We start from the raw sequence: 16,011 nt of genomic DNA, 5'->3' as shown, positions 1-16,011 counted from the left end.
TACTTTCTTAATGAGCAAAGTACACTCGGTGGCCACTTTATTAGGTACATCTGTACACTTGCTCATTAATGCAAATATCTAATCAGCCAATCATGTGGCAGCAATTCAATGCATAAAAGTAGGAAGACATAGTCAAGAGGTTCAGTTGTTGTTCGGACTAAACAGCAGAATGGGGGAAAAGTGTGATCTAAGTGACTTTCACTGTGGAATGATTGTTGGTGTCAGATGGGGTGGTTTGAGTATTTCAGAAACTGCTGATCTTCTGGGATTTTCATGCACAACGGTCTCGAGAGTTTACAGAGAATAGTATGAAAAACAAAAAAAAATCCAGTGAGTGGCAGTTCTGTGGGAGAAATTGCCTTGTTAATGAGAGAGGTCAGAGGAGAATGGCCAGACTGGTTCAAGCTGACAGGAAGGTGACAATAACTCAAATAACTATGAGTTACAACAGTGGTATACAAAAAAGCATCTCTGAATGCACAACATTTCAAACCTTGGAGAGGATAGGCTACATCAGTCAAAGTCCACAAACACTCAGCAACTATATATATAAGTGCAGGAGGTACCTAATAAAGTGGTCACTGAGAATGCATGTAAATAAGGGGGATGTCAAATTTTATACAGTTGTATTATTGTACCACCATATATGGTCTAAGGCCATGGTTGTGTTGTATCCGTGGGCATGGTCTAAGGTCATGGTTGTGTTGTATCCGTGGGCATGGTCTAAGGTGATGGTTGTGTTGTATCCGTGGGCATGGTCTAAGGTCATGGTTGTGTTGTATCCGTGGGCATGGTCTAAAGTCATGGTTGTGTTGTATCCGTGGGTATGGTCTAAGGTGATGGTTGTGTTGTATCCGTGGGCATGGTCTAAGGTCATGGTTGTGTTGTATCCGTGGGCATGGTCTAAGGTCATGGTTGTGTTGTATCCGTGGGCATGGTCTAAGGTCATGGTTGTGTTGTATCCGTGGGCATGGTCTAAGGTCATGGTTGTGTTGTATCCGTGGGTATGGTCTAAGATGATGGTTGTGTTGTATCCGTGGGCATGGTCTAAGACCATGGTTGTGTTGTATCCATGGGCATGGTCTAAGGTGATGGTTATGTTGTATCCGTGGGCATGGTCTAAGGTGATGGTTGTGTTGTATCCGTGGGCATGGTCTAAGGTGATGGTTGTGTTGTATCCGTGGGCATGGTCTAAGGTGATGGTTGTGTTGTATCCATGGGCATGGTCTAAGGTGATGGTTGTGTTGTATCCGTGGACATGGTCCAAGGTGATGGTTGTGTTGTATCCGTGGACATGATCTAAGGTCATGGTTGTGTTGTATCCGTGGACATGGTCTAAGACCATGGTTGTGTTGTATTCATGGGCATGGTCTAAGACCATGGTTGTGTTGTATCTGTGGGCATGGTCTAAGCTCTTGGTTGTGTTGTATCCATGGGCATGGTCTAAGGTCATGGTTGTGTTTTTTCAAATTTATTCATTTACGGTATGTGGGCGTCACCAGCTAAACCAGCATTTATTGCCCATCCCTAGTTGCCCCTGGTGGTGATGAGCTGCCTTCATGAACTGCTGCAGTCTCTGAGGTGTAGGTACATCCATGGTGCTGTTAGGGAGGGAATACCATGATTTTGACCCAGCAACAATGAAGGAATAGCGATATGTTTCCAAGTCAGGATGGGGAGTGACTTGGAGGGGGATTTCCAAGTGGTGATGATCTCAGCTATCTGCTGTTCACGTCCTTCTAGAAGGTAGTGGTCATGGGTTAGGAAGGTGCTGCCTTAGGAACTGTGGTGTGTTGTTGCAATGCATCTTGTAAATAGTACACACTGCTGCAGCTGTTCACGTTATACCCATGTGCATGCTCTATAATCACGGTTGTGTTGTGTCCATGAGCATGGTCTAAGGTCATGGTTGTGTTGTACCTATGGGCATAAGATCATGGTTGTGATGTGTCCACATGCATGGTCTAAGATCATGGCTGTGTTGTACTCATGAGCATTGTTTTAAGATCTTTGATTTAAAGGAGGTTGTGTTGAGAATTAAACACAAACACAGGACAGAATTCTTGTTTTTTCTTGCATTGTTTTAATGCACCAATAGAATACTATTGAAAGTTTCATAAGCAGGCTTATACTAACCAGCAACAATAAGGCACATGAGGGAATGCCATTGTAATGGACATCAATGAGACCAGGTAACGTCCTTCCCCATTGAACTTACTGTTCATAACACTTCATATACAGGAATTTAATTCTCCATTACCCAATCCCTCTGAGTTTGTCCATACATTTCAGCTGTACAAAAAAGTCTTAATACTGTTATCTAGAAATAATAAGTAAACAATCCCATCAAGTTGATCAGAAAAAAAACAAGGCATGCTGGTTACAAATGGTCTACAGTAAGGTTCCAAATATATATATCTTATTCTTCATTTGAGACTACAATCAAGCACCCAAAAATGCTTGACACAGTATTAGTCAGTGTAATATATCTATGTAAAAAAATGTAGTGAAGAGCTTTTTTCTAAAGAATCTGTCAGCATGTTAAGTTCAAGTACATTTTCTCTGCAAACTTCCTCAGCATTCATTAAAATTCTAATGCTTTCAGTAAGGCTACGATTAAAAATTGAAGACTTTGAATGCTCGCATTTACCTGGCCAAGCAAAGTACATGCACATGCATAGTCTACGCTATCACACGGTGTTTGAATGGTAGTCATATTGCTACAGCAGGGCTTCCCAACCCTTTTATGCCATGGACCAATACCATTAAGTAAGGGGTCCGTGGGCCCCAGGTTGAGAACCCCTGCTCTACAGGGTTCCTCTCTAAATTAAGCCTGCATCATTGCCACAGAACACAGTTGCTGGCAGACCTCTGACACTATCTATTCCTTATGAGTTCTGTGGCACAGGCCTCTTGCATACACCAGTATTCCAGCGTTACAAATCTAACTCACAGTTTCACAGTTGCACAGTGGTGAATTTCCATCTACCAATTAAATATCTAAAAAATCATTCCTTCCTGGCTTCTACTCTCATTTTTTTTAATATAAAATAAAACCAAACGTGTTTCATATTTTCTGGTAGCAAAGAGTGTTTCTTTTTTTGCTAACAGAACAGCTAATCTGTCCCTCAACTAAATAGTAGCAATCATATATATGCTTACATTACACAATATCCACATTTCTCCATTTCGCCTTTCCTGATAAAAGATGAACAAAAGTTCTGTTACTTTGAACAACCTAAAACTGCTACTAAGTTCAGTTATTTCCCAAAATACACATATATAAATGTAATGCATTACTAAAACAAAGTAAAATTAGTTTAAACACTAGAATAAATGCAGGCTAATTAATACTGATAATATTTTCATCCGGATTTTATATATGGCTTCAAGAATTGTATTGGTTTATTTCACTTTCCCTCAAGAATTATGTACCAACTTTCATACAATAATCATCTGTTTTACATTATTTACCTTCCTAGTCAGATTATTCCTGATGCATACTTTATACAGACAATGAACTGTAGAAAAAAAGAATTTAAATAATATTTTCTTTTGTTTATAACCTTGGCTTGTAAAATATTCAAGAAAAATCTCATCAGCTGTATTAGTAATTTAGTAGAAAAGGTCTTGAGAGGATTATGTTTTTTAAAAAATCCACATCACTTCAAACAAAAAGCCCCATTAGAATGGAGGGCCAAAACTTATGCCTCTTGAATATATACAAAACGGTTACTGCAAAGATAAACAGGAACTTGGACAGATAGGAACTTGGCTTTATAAGAAATATTTGTTAACATTAAAATTTTTAACATCTAGAAGATTTCCAAAATACACACATTGTATAAAAAATCCAAACAAAAAAGGACTATAGTCAAGTAATACTTCAGATAAATACATCAGTAAGCACAATTCATATATGGGTAAATATATCCAATATAGCTAAAAACTCCAAACTGATTGTCCCTTAAAAACCCCACGTACATACTCACGTACTAGTGTATATGTTTCTTGTCAGCTTCCTGACAGTTATCTCTTGGTTAACCCTTTAGGGAGTGACTTAACATTTCTGTCAGCAGCAAGGGTGCAGGTGATTGGACACAGTCTTCATCTCTGCACTCCTGATATCTGTTTCGTTTTAAGGTCGAGGGGTAAAGTGCCTGACGTCTAGACAGCCCTTTATTTGTAGGAGAGGTCTGCTGAGAGTTGTTAGCATTTGTGACAAGCAGCTGAGTATGAATGAACTCCCTAAAGACTGCATGTTGGATCGCCAGGTAACTTACCTCAGTTGATCCCCTTTCACCCTTTGGAAGTATGAAGTCACAAATCCTATTGCCATTTCCAAGAGGGAAAGGGGTAAAGATGTGGGGTTTAGGCCGGGTGAGGGCTTAGTGTGTGTTGCTATTGGTCAGTCACAAATTTTGGGAGTAGGACTAGCGCTGTTTCTTGCCAGTCTGGGGTGGGAGGGTTATAAGAAGTAACTAGATGATTACTTGAATCACCAGGGCCTGGAGAACAATGGACTAAGTGACGGCAAACTGGATTAGTGTAGCTGAGTTCTAGTTGGCAAGGACACGGTGTGTTATGGTGTGCCTATGCCGTAGGTCTCTGTAATGTCTGGTACAGTGGGGTAGATGAGAGCTTCTGAGCCTAGGCTGGGATATTTTTATCTCTAATCTGGTTATGAACATGAAGGCTTCCAGCATCAACATAAGCAGTCTTTGTTACCCACTGCATTACCTGTTCAACCATACTGACGGCTCGATCAGAAGCAAGTCCAGGACTCTCCACAAGCCTCAGTGCAGATAACAGTAACATTCACACAGACTAGAGTCTGTACTTGTGATTCTTGTTCTGGAGATCTCAATTGATGGTGCTAGATTGTAGGGCAGCAAGGAGACCTTACTCTCTGATAGTTAATCACTCTCCCTAAACATGAGCCAAATAAGTATTGCCTTTTTGAAACCAGGAGATGGAGCATTATAAAGAGAGCAAGTGATCATAGGATGTCTGTAAAGAGGTATGATCAGCACTGATCTTAAATATCAAGAGCTATTTCAGAAACAGAGGAACATGGGAAGATGAGGAGAGTGCGGTAAGGTGAAGCCAGGGTTCTGCAGTCCTTCAGATATCTCAAAAGTGATACACTGGCCATTACAGGTGTTCACTCACCAACTGTGATGTTCATGTATTGCAGCAAGAACCTGTAAGCCATCCGCTGTTGTCATTCAGCTAAAATTACAGTGTATAAAGCAATCTCGGTGAGCCACGCTGGCTTTCTGTAGTTCACCGGCATGAGAGGAAAAGTGCCTTTATTCTAAACTGACAAGTTTCTGTCTTCATCAAACTTCAAAAGAATGCCCTTTAAAAAAAAAGACCATACCTCTGTCATAGGGTGTTCCCTGCAGAGAAGGTTAGGGCTTGTATATTGAATATACAATTTTAAATGCCATGCTAGTAAATGATTACAGATACCCTCCTCCTCCCTACCCCTCACCCTTCTGATTCTTAAAATTAACTACTACAATGGTGGAATCTAATTAATTTAGACTCCAAATTTAAAAATTGTTGGAGATCATGGCACATTATTAAATAATTACAGATAACTCCCCCCCCCCCGACTCATAAAATTAACTTTGACAAATGTACAGTCTCATTGATTGAGCCCCTTAAATTGGTGGAGATCTCAAGACAATTAACTTAAATAATTCATGCAGAACATTTTCTTTCAGTTTCTTTCAATTCTTGCTCATCTAATCCTGTCTTTCATCCCTTTTCTTTATTGCACTCCCTATAAAAGTTTGACATCAAGTTCTAGCCTATAGTTTACACTCACTAAGAATCTTGCAATCTGATTGGTTACGGAGACCCTTCAGCTGTTCCTGTTCGAAAGCTGTATGCATTTGGGAACAACAACACACACAAAATGCTGGTGGAACACAGCAGGCCAGGCAGCATCTATAGGGAGAAGCGCTGTCGACGTTTCGGGCCGAGACCCTTCGTCAGGACTAACCGAAGGGAAAGATACTAAGAGATCTGAAAGTAGTGGGGGGAGGGGGAAATGCGAAATGATAGGAGAAGACCGGAGGGGGTGGGATGGACACTGGATTCCTAGTGAATCAGTTTCTGTTTAAAAGCCACCAAAAATTCAGTTGGTAAATATCAGTATAATAAACATTTGTTACAGATGACAAATTCTGACAATTTTGCCCTTGTGATTATACACCACTATGTTCACCTTGGCCTGTCCCTGTGGTCACACTAATGCCACCTTCAGTAACTGCTATTTACAGATTGTTGTCTTTTTTGTTTTGACAATGTTTTAAGAAAGAATGAGACACTGACCTCTCTGTCTTGAAAGATCTGTAACAAAACAACTAGATGTGCAATCTATAATATAAACTTGCCCCTGTAGAAATGTGGGCAGAAACTTCTGAGAGGTCATCTGATTGGTCAGAAATGCTCCCTGGCTTAAGGGGTTTGCAGGATCTCAGGCAACTTGGGTTTACTCCGATGTTGAAATGGTTATGATACTTCCTTGTACTGAACAGAACTTGTATGTGAAGTGGTGAGGGTGGAGTGGACAAGTGTGCAGCCTGTGGGATCACTACACTGAGATGCTGCAGCTAAATGCACAATCCACCCTGGTAGCCCTCTTCCACTTCCTCCCTCCATCTCCACACACTTAACAAACATCCAAGATGCTTAATTACACAGAGCACCAGTCCAAGAGGCTCGCTTGCTGTCTTAAACCTCTTGATAGTGAATCACAAAGCAACACTGGGGAAATGGTGAATGATATCCCAGCCTAGATGAAAAGTGGTGCCAAAAATTGAGAATAATGCTAGTTTTAAAATGACAGGAAGGAAAATATGTTTTTAAAGGCACTTAGTGTTTGCTGATTATATTATTGAAAAGATATAAAAATTCTCACAGTATTTAATTTACTGACCACTCCACTATTCTTTTCCAGTGGGAGACCTAACACACTTCCATTGCCATGCTTTACAGAAATATTAATCAGCACTCTGAAGAGTTAACCAATGGCTCTCAATTCTTGAGTCTCTATTTCCTCCTACTCTTGACTCTACAGACACGTATTGTCAGTCATCACTTGCCAATAACCATTTCTTATCTTTTGTGTTACGATTCTAATACTGATGCTCATCAGCTTTTGGAAACCAAAGACTTGGGGCAAACGGGAGGAGATGGGGGTGGGGGGGGGAGGGGGAAATCAAAGTGACCTTTCACAGCAAATGAACTTGTGCTATTGGCTTAATGATTAGTAATGGCACTGCAGGGGATCGGTTTAAAGTATCAGCCTCGAAGCCCAGTATGTTCTTCCCCTTTTGCACTTGTCCATGGTACAAAGTCACTGTAAACAAAGAGGAGGCACGACACGCCGTATAAGGTGCCATTGGTAATACTGCTCCTGGTAGTTAACAACACCATAAATACAACTTGGAAATAGAACCTGCAATTACACACATACACAGGCAACAGTCACATTCTACCAAATTTAAGGCTTGTTAGTTGTTGGTTTTGGTGAATTCTTCTTCCGATGAGTGTGGTCTGAGGACTCTCGAATGTCAGGAGGGGAAGGCAGGCGGGTGGGTAGGGTAGGGGTGCTGGTGGGGGTGGTCACGGACACCGGCAGACCACTCACTGCACCCGGCGGCAATAATAGCCCAGAACCTTGCACTTCTCGCACAGATGTTGAGGATGCTCCTTGCTCTGGTCTGACACGTCCAGGCCATCAGGTTTCTCCAAGGGTCTCTGGGAAATGAATCGGGAAAAACCACAAATTAAAAATTACAAAACAACAAGTTCACGCAATGACCGAGGAAATGTGACATTAAGAGTAAATTGTTATTTGAGATCTTTATGGAATTGTCATCTTTGGTCCAGACCAAAGGTATCTCAGCTTCTGACTTTCAAAGGTCACAATTTTGTTTAAGGTGTATCATTCAGTCAAGTGAGGCCCTTTTCATGCCCATTTCTGTCTCTTCCTGTCTGCTGTTAGTGACTTACCTCTGGGTTGGGGGGTTGTAGGTTTTAGTTTTGTTCACTGACATTCATTCAATGCAGGGACAGTACAGAGGGAGTGCCACACTGTTAGTGATTAACTCCGGGCTGTACAGAGGGAGAATCAGGGTGCTGGGAGGGGAATTTACAAGGATGCTGCCGGGACCTCAGGACTGAATTATAGGGAAAGGTTAAATAGGTTAGGACTTTATTCCCTGAAGCGTAGGAGAAAGAGGGGAGATTTGACAGAGGTACACAAAATTATGAGGGGTATAGACAGGGTAAATGTAAGTTTCCACTGAGGTTGGGTGATTCTAGAACTTCAGGTCATAGGTTAAGGGGAAATACTTAAGGGGAACTTCTTCACTCAGAGGGTAGTGCGAGTGTGGAACAATCGCCATTGGAAGTGGTGGGTGCAGGTTCAATTGCAACATTTAAGAGAAATTTGAGTAAGTACAGAGATGGGAGGGGTTTGGAGAGTTGTGGTCAAAGTGCAGGTCGATGGGAACAGGCTGAATAATGGTTCAGCACAGACTAGATAGGCTGAAGGACCTGTTTCTGTGCTGTCATCTTCTCTGACTCTGTGAGGGTAGGGAGAATAGGATGGACTAGGGTAGGATGGGTGTCAATGTGTGGTTGGCAGTCAGCATGGACTCAGCGGCTGAAGAACCTGTTCAGTGGCTCGATATACTGTCCGTAACTTATCCAAATTGCAACAGGCATGTGGCTGAGATCTCTCTCATCTTAGAGCAGTGGGTTTCTCAGTTTTGGCTGAAGGAACACTTTTTGTTCCAGCACAACACTTCATTTGCACCTTGAATCCCTGCCTTGACCCTGAGAAGATCTGCCCTGGCTGCATGCACGTCTGTACTTCTAAAGTAATTTACTGTCTAGACATCCATTTGAAAGGTATAGGCAGGTGAGGTACCACAGATCATGCACTTTCTTGAGTATGAAATGTTGACAGAAAGAAAACTATAAAGCAGTTCACTAGAGCCTAAAATGGGAGCTGTTTAAATCCCCCCAACAACAGAGTGAGCTGGGGGTAAGGGAAAGAATTTGCAATCTCATATTAAAAACACTGAGCATGGAATCCGTGACTACACTTATCTGAGATTTACTGCATTACGCTTATCCACATCCCTTTCATTGACCCGAAGTCTAGTACATACTCACCAAACTGGATTAGATTTTGCCGAATGTAAACACCAATGGCATCCCAGCCTTATAGGCTTTGATAATCCAATCAGCCCCTGATAATTCAATTTCCTATTGGCTGAAAAGTTACATCATAAGTTGGTCAAGGGTGACTGCTATTTACATGCACATCAATTCTCTTTCTTCTTCTTCACTCCCTCTTCAAGGGTTCCCAACCTGGAGTCTGTGGCCCCCTCGGTTAATGGTAGGGGCCCAGCTCTGTGTGATTCCGCATGGACACATCAGGCGGACAGCTCCCCACTTAACTTCTGACCCTGAGCATCACGTCTGTCCCGGGTACCGGTTATGGAGAACCAGTCCATGTGAACTACAGTGTGTTTTGAATGTGGCTCTTGTGCTTTTTGTTTTCATTCTAATTTGGCAAAATATAATGTGTATTTCTGGTGTTTAAAAATGTCAAAAGATGCCTCAAATTTCAGTCTCACAAACATAAATGAATCAGTATCACTTGCAACAACAACAAACGCATTATTTAGTCATCTGAAAGCATTCCCACTGAACTGGCTTCCAAACGCTCTCATTTTAGTTAACCCATAATTATGCCACCGATATAGGCCATGACTTAGAATGATCCTGAGCATCATCAGTAAGTAGAAGGGACAGTTTCACTTGACAACACAATCAGTGATGGGTTTCCATCAGTAGCAGTTTCTCTGTAATAATATGACATGAATTGGATTGGCCCTGATTTCTCCGCTCAGGACACACCAAGGCAATTTTCCACATTACGGTCTGGCCTTAATTCTAGGCTTTCAGCAAAAATCAAAGAAAGATTAAAGATTAGTTTAATTTGTCAGACAGTCAGACAGACAGACATACTTTATTGATCCCGAGGGAAATTGGGTTTCATTACAGCCGCACCAACCAAGAATAGTGAAGAAATATAGCAATATAAAACCATAAATAATAATAAGTTAATCATGCCAAGTGGAAATAAGTCCAGGACCAGCCTATTGGCTCAGGGTGTCTGACACTCCGAGGGAGGAGTTGTAAAGTTTGATGGCCACAGGCAGGAATGACTTCCTATGACGCTCAGTGTTGCATCTCGGTGGAATGAGTCTCTGGCTGAATGTACTCCCGTGCCTAACCAGTACATTATGGAGTGGATGGGAGACATTGTCCAAGATGGCATGCAACTTGGACAGCATCCTCTTCAGACACCACTGTCAGAGAGTCCAGTTCCACCCCCACAACATCACTGGCCTTACGAATGAGTTTGTTGATTCTGTTGGTGTCTGCTACCCTCAGCCTGCTGCCCCAGCACACAACAGCAAACATGATAGCACTGGCCACCACAGCCTCGTAGAACATCCTCAGCATCGTCCGGCAGATGTTAAAGCACCTCAGTCTCCTCAGGAAATAGAGACGGGTACATTGAAACATACAGTGAAATGTGCCACATGCGTCATATCGAATCGGCGAATACTGTGCTGGGGACCCACCTCCCAAGTGTAGCCAGGCTTCTGGCATCAATATAGCACACCCACAACTCAGTAACATCTTTGGAATGAGGAAGGAAACCAGAGCACCCGGGAAAAATCCACACGGTCAGGGAGAACAAGTACAATCTTCTTACCGACAGCAGTGGGAATCAATCTCCAATTGCTGCTTGTTGGCACTGTAAAGCAGTTGTGCTAACCACTACACTATGCCCAAAGGTCGTGAGTTCACCTTCCACTCTGTAGGGCGGCACAGTAGCACAGCAGATAGCATAACTTTATACAGCCCAGCAATTGGAAGGTCATGGTTCAATTCCTGCCACTGGCTGTAAGAAGTCTGTATGTTCTCCCCGTGACTGCGTGGGTTTCTGCCGGGTGCTCTGGTTTCCTCCCACATTCCAAATATGCGTGGGTTAGGCTTAATAGGTTGTGGGCACACTATATTGACACCAGAAGCAGTGGGCTGCCCCCAGCACATCCTCTGACTGTGTTGGTCACTGGCACTGTGTGCTTCGATGTTCCAAAGCACATGTGACAAATACAACTAATCTTTACCTCTGTAGACATCAGCCCAAAAAATGTTTAGAAAGATGGTTAGGGTTTGGAATTCATGCTGGTCATTTAAACAGCATCCACGTCCTCAGTAACACATTCTAACTGCTGGAGAACTCAGCAGGACAATGACATTTATGGAAATGAATAAACAGTCTTATGTTTTGGAATTCCAAAACATAAAAACTAATTAAAAAAAGATGGGCATCCAGAATATGTGTATGTTAGATTTGATTTTAATTTAACCAAAGCAAACGTATGTGACATGGTGCCGTAATGACATATGCCATTTATATAATCTTACTTATAACCTGTAATTAATTATTAAACACAGAATGCTTAAACAATATAATTGTAATATTACTCAATTATTACCGAAATATTGAATACACAACACTCCTCCCCGGTTAGCTAAAAACTCCAACTCAAGATAGAATGCAACTCAGTATACATTAACTATCTAATACAACTACTATTCAGACATTAACAGCACAGTAAAGTTTTAAATTGTCCCACTCAGGCTTAAAGATTTAATCTCCGTGGAGCCACATTTTACTCTTGTGGGATAACATCTTTCCTAACAAGGGAGGTCGCTTTGCTTGGCTGTGAAACAATCTTAGACTTTGGGGCCTGTAGAACAATCTCAGATTCTGTGGTGGTAGGAGTTGTTTCGGGCTGAGACCCCTCATGTGTTTATGCGCCCCCGAGTGGTGAACAAATTTCTTCAATGGTTCCTCCTTCACTGACTCCAGTTTTTGAGCAGTTCTCAGATGGTTCTGGCCTCTCTCCAACCAAATCAGATCTGGTGTCAAAGATGAATGGGTATTTTTCCCTCCTTTCCCCTCGCCCATCCCCCACTCACGACTGCTCAGTCTCCAGAGATTCCTCCACACTGACACCACCAGCATAGTGTCTGCTCCATCCAATGCAGAATCAGACCTCATAAGTCCCACAAATCACAACCTTGTTTGTGTGAAGGGATGCTCCTTGTGAAAGTGTACCTTAAGTGTTCTTTGAGTAAACACTTAGAGATACTGACTGGGAAACTATCAGAGAGAACACTGTGGGATAGGATTAATGCATATTTGGAAAGGCAAAGTCTGCTTGGGGACACTCGGCGTGGATTTGTGCTGGAAAGGTCATGCCTTACAAACATGATTGAGTTTTTTGAGGAGGTGACAAGGAAGCTTGATGAGGGTAAGGAGTGGATGATATCTACACAGACTTTGGTATTGACACAGTACTAACTCAGTTCCAGGCATCGGTTTTCAGAGTACAATCCTGACATCCTCGGTAAGGAGTCTCTGTACATCCTCCACGTGGAATGTGAGTGGGTATTCTCCTGGTGTTCCGGTTTCCTCCCACGGTCCAAGGACCTACTGGGTAGGTTAATCAGCCATTGTAAATGGTCCTCTGACTGGGGTTAAATCAGGGTTGTTGGGGGTTGCTAGGCCACTGCAAAAATTCAAGAGGGTGGGCAAAAGTACAGGGAAGGTTTTAAGAGAAAATACACACAGATCTGGTTCTGCTAGAATTCTTGGTTATGTTTTCACATTGATTGGGGATCAGCTTTCCTCTAAATCCCAGAGGCTTGTTGCTGAAAGCCAAAAGACATTGTAGCTATTTGGACTGTTTAAATGAGAGAGTGCCCAGAAATAATGCAATGGAAATAAATCTTATTTAACAGGCAGGGACGATTTGCTTACTCATGCCCCAAGAGGTTGCAGCCTTTCAGTGGACCCAAGTTTCTTGAAAAAAAACCAATCTATTTATTTAAAAAAAGAAAGACCATTTGTGTCCCGTCTATGGTTGAAAAATTGAGAAATAATTCTACACCAAGTGGGGTGGAATCCTTATTAGTTTTAAGGACATTAATGTGTGCTAAGTTGAAGTGAAACCATGGTCAACTGGCCAATCCTGCAAAAAAAAACTGGCTTGATGTGGCTCCTTTGAATCCCTTTCAGAACATTTTGAGGTGATTTGCAGTCAACGGACTAATTTGGACGTGTTGAAAAGTCAGAAGTATTGCAGTAAATTTCTGCCTGCGTGTCAACATCTCTGAAGATCTATCCTGGGCCCAACATATTGATATAATTACAAAGAAGGCACAACAGCAACTAAATTTCATTAGGGATTTGAGGAGAATTGGTATGTCACCAAAGATTCTAACAGATTCTACAGATGCACTGTGGTTGCATCACCATCTGGTATGGAGACAGCAATGCCTAGGATCAGAAAAAGCTGCAGATTGTTATAAACTCAGCCAGCTCCATCATGGGCACAACCCTCCCCACCACTGTGGACAGCTTCAAAATGTGAGACCTTGAAAAGGTGGCACCCATCACGAAGGACCCTCACTATCAAGGACATCACCTCTTCTCATTACTAACATCCTGGAGGAGGTGCAGAACTCAATGATTCAGGTAGCATCTGTGGAGGGAAATGACACAAGACACTGTAGATGCTGTAATCTGGAGCCTGAAGATTCACTCTCAACATTCTAGGAACAACTGCTTCCCACCTGCCATTAGATTTTGGAACAGTCTATAAACTGCTACCTCACTATTTACTCTAATTTACACACACACACACACACACACACACACACACACACACACACACACACACACACACACACACACACACACACACACACACACACACACACACACACACACACACACACACACACACACACACACACACACACACACACCCCCCCCCCCCCTTTCAATTTATGGTAATTGTTATGTATTCAATGCACCGCAACCACAAAACAACAAATTTCACAACTTGTCAATGATTCTGAGGTGGGCACAGTAAGCACCCATAAACAGTAATGTGATAATGACCAGAGACAATGAATAATTTTCGATCTGATACACACTCCCTTTCAAATAAGATATCTCATGTCCACTTGATAAGGGAAGTCAGTGTCTCAGTTAAACAACTCATCTGAAGGACAGTATCCCTAGAACTGCAGTGATCCTTCTGTAATGCACTCCAAAATTGGTTGAGAATCTTGTGCTGAATTATTTGGAGTGCAACTTGAATCCAAATCTCACTGGTCAGAATGAAGCACAGTCCTGCTTGTAGCCATTTCTCACCAGAAGATCACAGCCTGTGTGGATCAGAAATAACATCTCCTCCTCGCCGACAATCAACCCTGGCACACCTTAAGGATGTGAACTGAGCCCACATCTCTACACCCATAACTGTGCGGCTAGACACAGCTCAAATTCCATCTATAAATTTGCTGATGATACAACTGTTGTTGGCAGAATTTCAGATGGTGACAAGAAGGCGTACAGGAGCGAGATATATCAGCTGGTTGAGTGGTGTCGCAGCAACAACCTTGTACTCAACGTCAGTAAAACCAAAGAACTGATTGTGGACTTCAGGAAGGGCAATACGATGTAACACTCACCAGTCCACTTAGAGGGATCAGAAGTGGTAGAGTGAGCAATTTCAAGTTCCTGTGTGTAACATCCTGAGGATCTTTCCTGGGCCCAATATATCAATGCAGTTACAAAGAAGGCACGACAGCAGTTATATTTCATTAGGATTTTGAGGAGATTTGGTATGTCACCCAATTTCTACTGATGTACTGTGAAGAGCATTCTAACTGGCTGAGTCACCATCTAGTAGGAGTTGCAGGGGGCGGGGCGGCTATTGCACAGGATTGAAATAAGCTGTAGAAAATTGTGAACTTAGCTCCATCATGGGCACTAGCCTCTGTAGCATCTTCTCGGAGCGATGCCTCAAATAGGCAGCATCCATCATTATGGGCCGCTATCACACAGGACATGCCCCCTTCTCATTGCTACCATCAGGGAGGGGTACAGAAGCCTGACAACAAACACTCAATGATTCAGGAACAGCTTCTACCCATCTGGCATCTGATCTCTGAATGGACATTGAACCCAGGAACAGTACCTTGCAAATGGAACAAGTTCTACACCTGCCTCTATACCACCTCCTCACTACCATTCGGGCTACCATTCAGGACCCAAAACAGTCCTTCCAGGTGAGGTGATATTTCACCTGAGAGGCTGTTGGGGTCATATACTGTGTTTGCTGCTCCTGGTGTGGCCTCTTGTGAGACCCCATGTAGACTGGGAGACTGCTTTGCTGACCACCTACTCTCTGTCCACCAGAAAAAGCAGGATCTCCCAGTGTCCACCTATTTTAATCCCACTTCCCATTCCCAATCTGTTATGTCCATCCATGGCCACCTCCATTGTTGTGATAAGGCCACACTTAGCTTGGAGGAACAACACCTTATATTCTGCATGAGTAGCCTCCAACCTGATGGCAAGAACATCAATTTTTCAAACTTCCAGTAATGTCCCCCCTTTCACCATTTCCCATCCCCTTTTCCCTCCTTCACCTTATCTGCCCTTCACCTCCCTCTGGTGCCCTTTTTCTTTCTTCCACGGCTTCTGTCTCTTTCACCAGTCAACTTCCCAGCTCTTTATTTCATCCCTCCCCCTGCAAATTTCACCTATCAACTAGGATTTCTCTCCCCCCTCCCCCCATCTTTTAAATCTGCTCCTCAGCTTTTTTTCTCCAGTCTTGTCAAAGAGTTTTGGCCCGAAACGTTGACTGAGCTTTTTCTCATAGATACTGCCCGGCCTGCTGAGTTCCTCCAGCATTTGTGTTGCTCGGATATCCAGAATCTGCAGATTTTCTCTCATTTGTGATTGCACAAGTATTCACCCCCCTTTAATATGACACACCAAATCATCACTGGTGCCGTCAATTGGTTTTAGAAGTT

At 42.6% G+C, this 16,011-nt stretch overlaps 1 protein-coding gene across 1 annotated transcript in view; it reads right to left on the bottom strand.

Moving 5' to 3' along the window:
• Nucleotides 1–2,060: 2,060 nt before the first annotated feature.
• The window catches only part of zcchc24 (zinc finger, CCHC domain containing 24), a 216,530-nt gene continuing 202,579 nt past the window's right edge, over nucleotides 2,061–16,011 (bottom strand). Inside the window, exon 4 of the mRNA XM_073025610.1 lies at nucleotides 2,061–7,776. Coding sequence (XP_072881711.1) covers nucleotides 7,663–7,776 — 114 coding nt within the window. The 3' untranslated portion in view covers nucleotides 2,061–7,662. The remainder of the gene's footprint in view (nucleotides 7,777–16,011) is intronic.

This window comes from Hemitrygon akajei, chromosome 21 (genome assembly GCF_048418815.1).
Source record: "Hemitrygon akajei chromosome 21, sHemAka1.3, whole genome shotgun sequence".
Lineage (NCBI taxonomy): Eukaryota > Metazoa > Chordata > Chondrichthyes > Myliobatiformes > Dasyatidae > Hemitrygon > Hemitrygon akajei.
The sequence above is the reverse complement of the archived record's forward strand: the minus strand, read 5'-3'. Positions and strand labels throughout refer to the sequence as shown.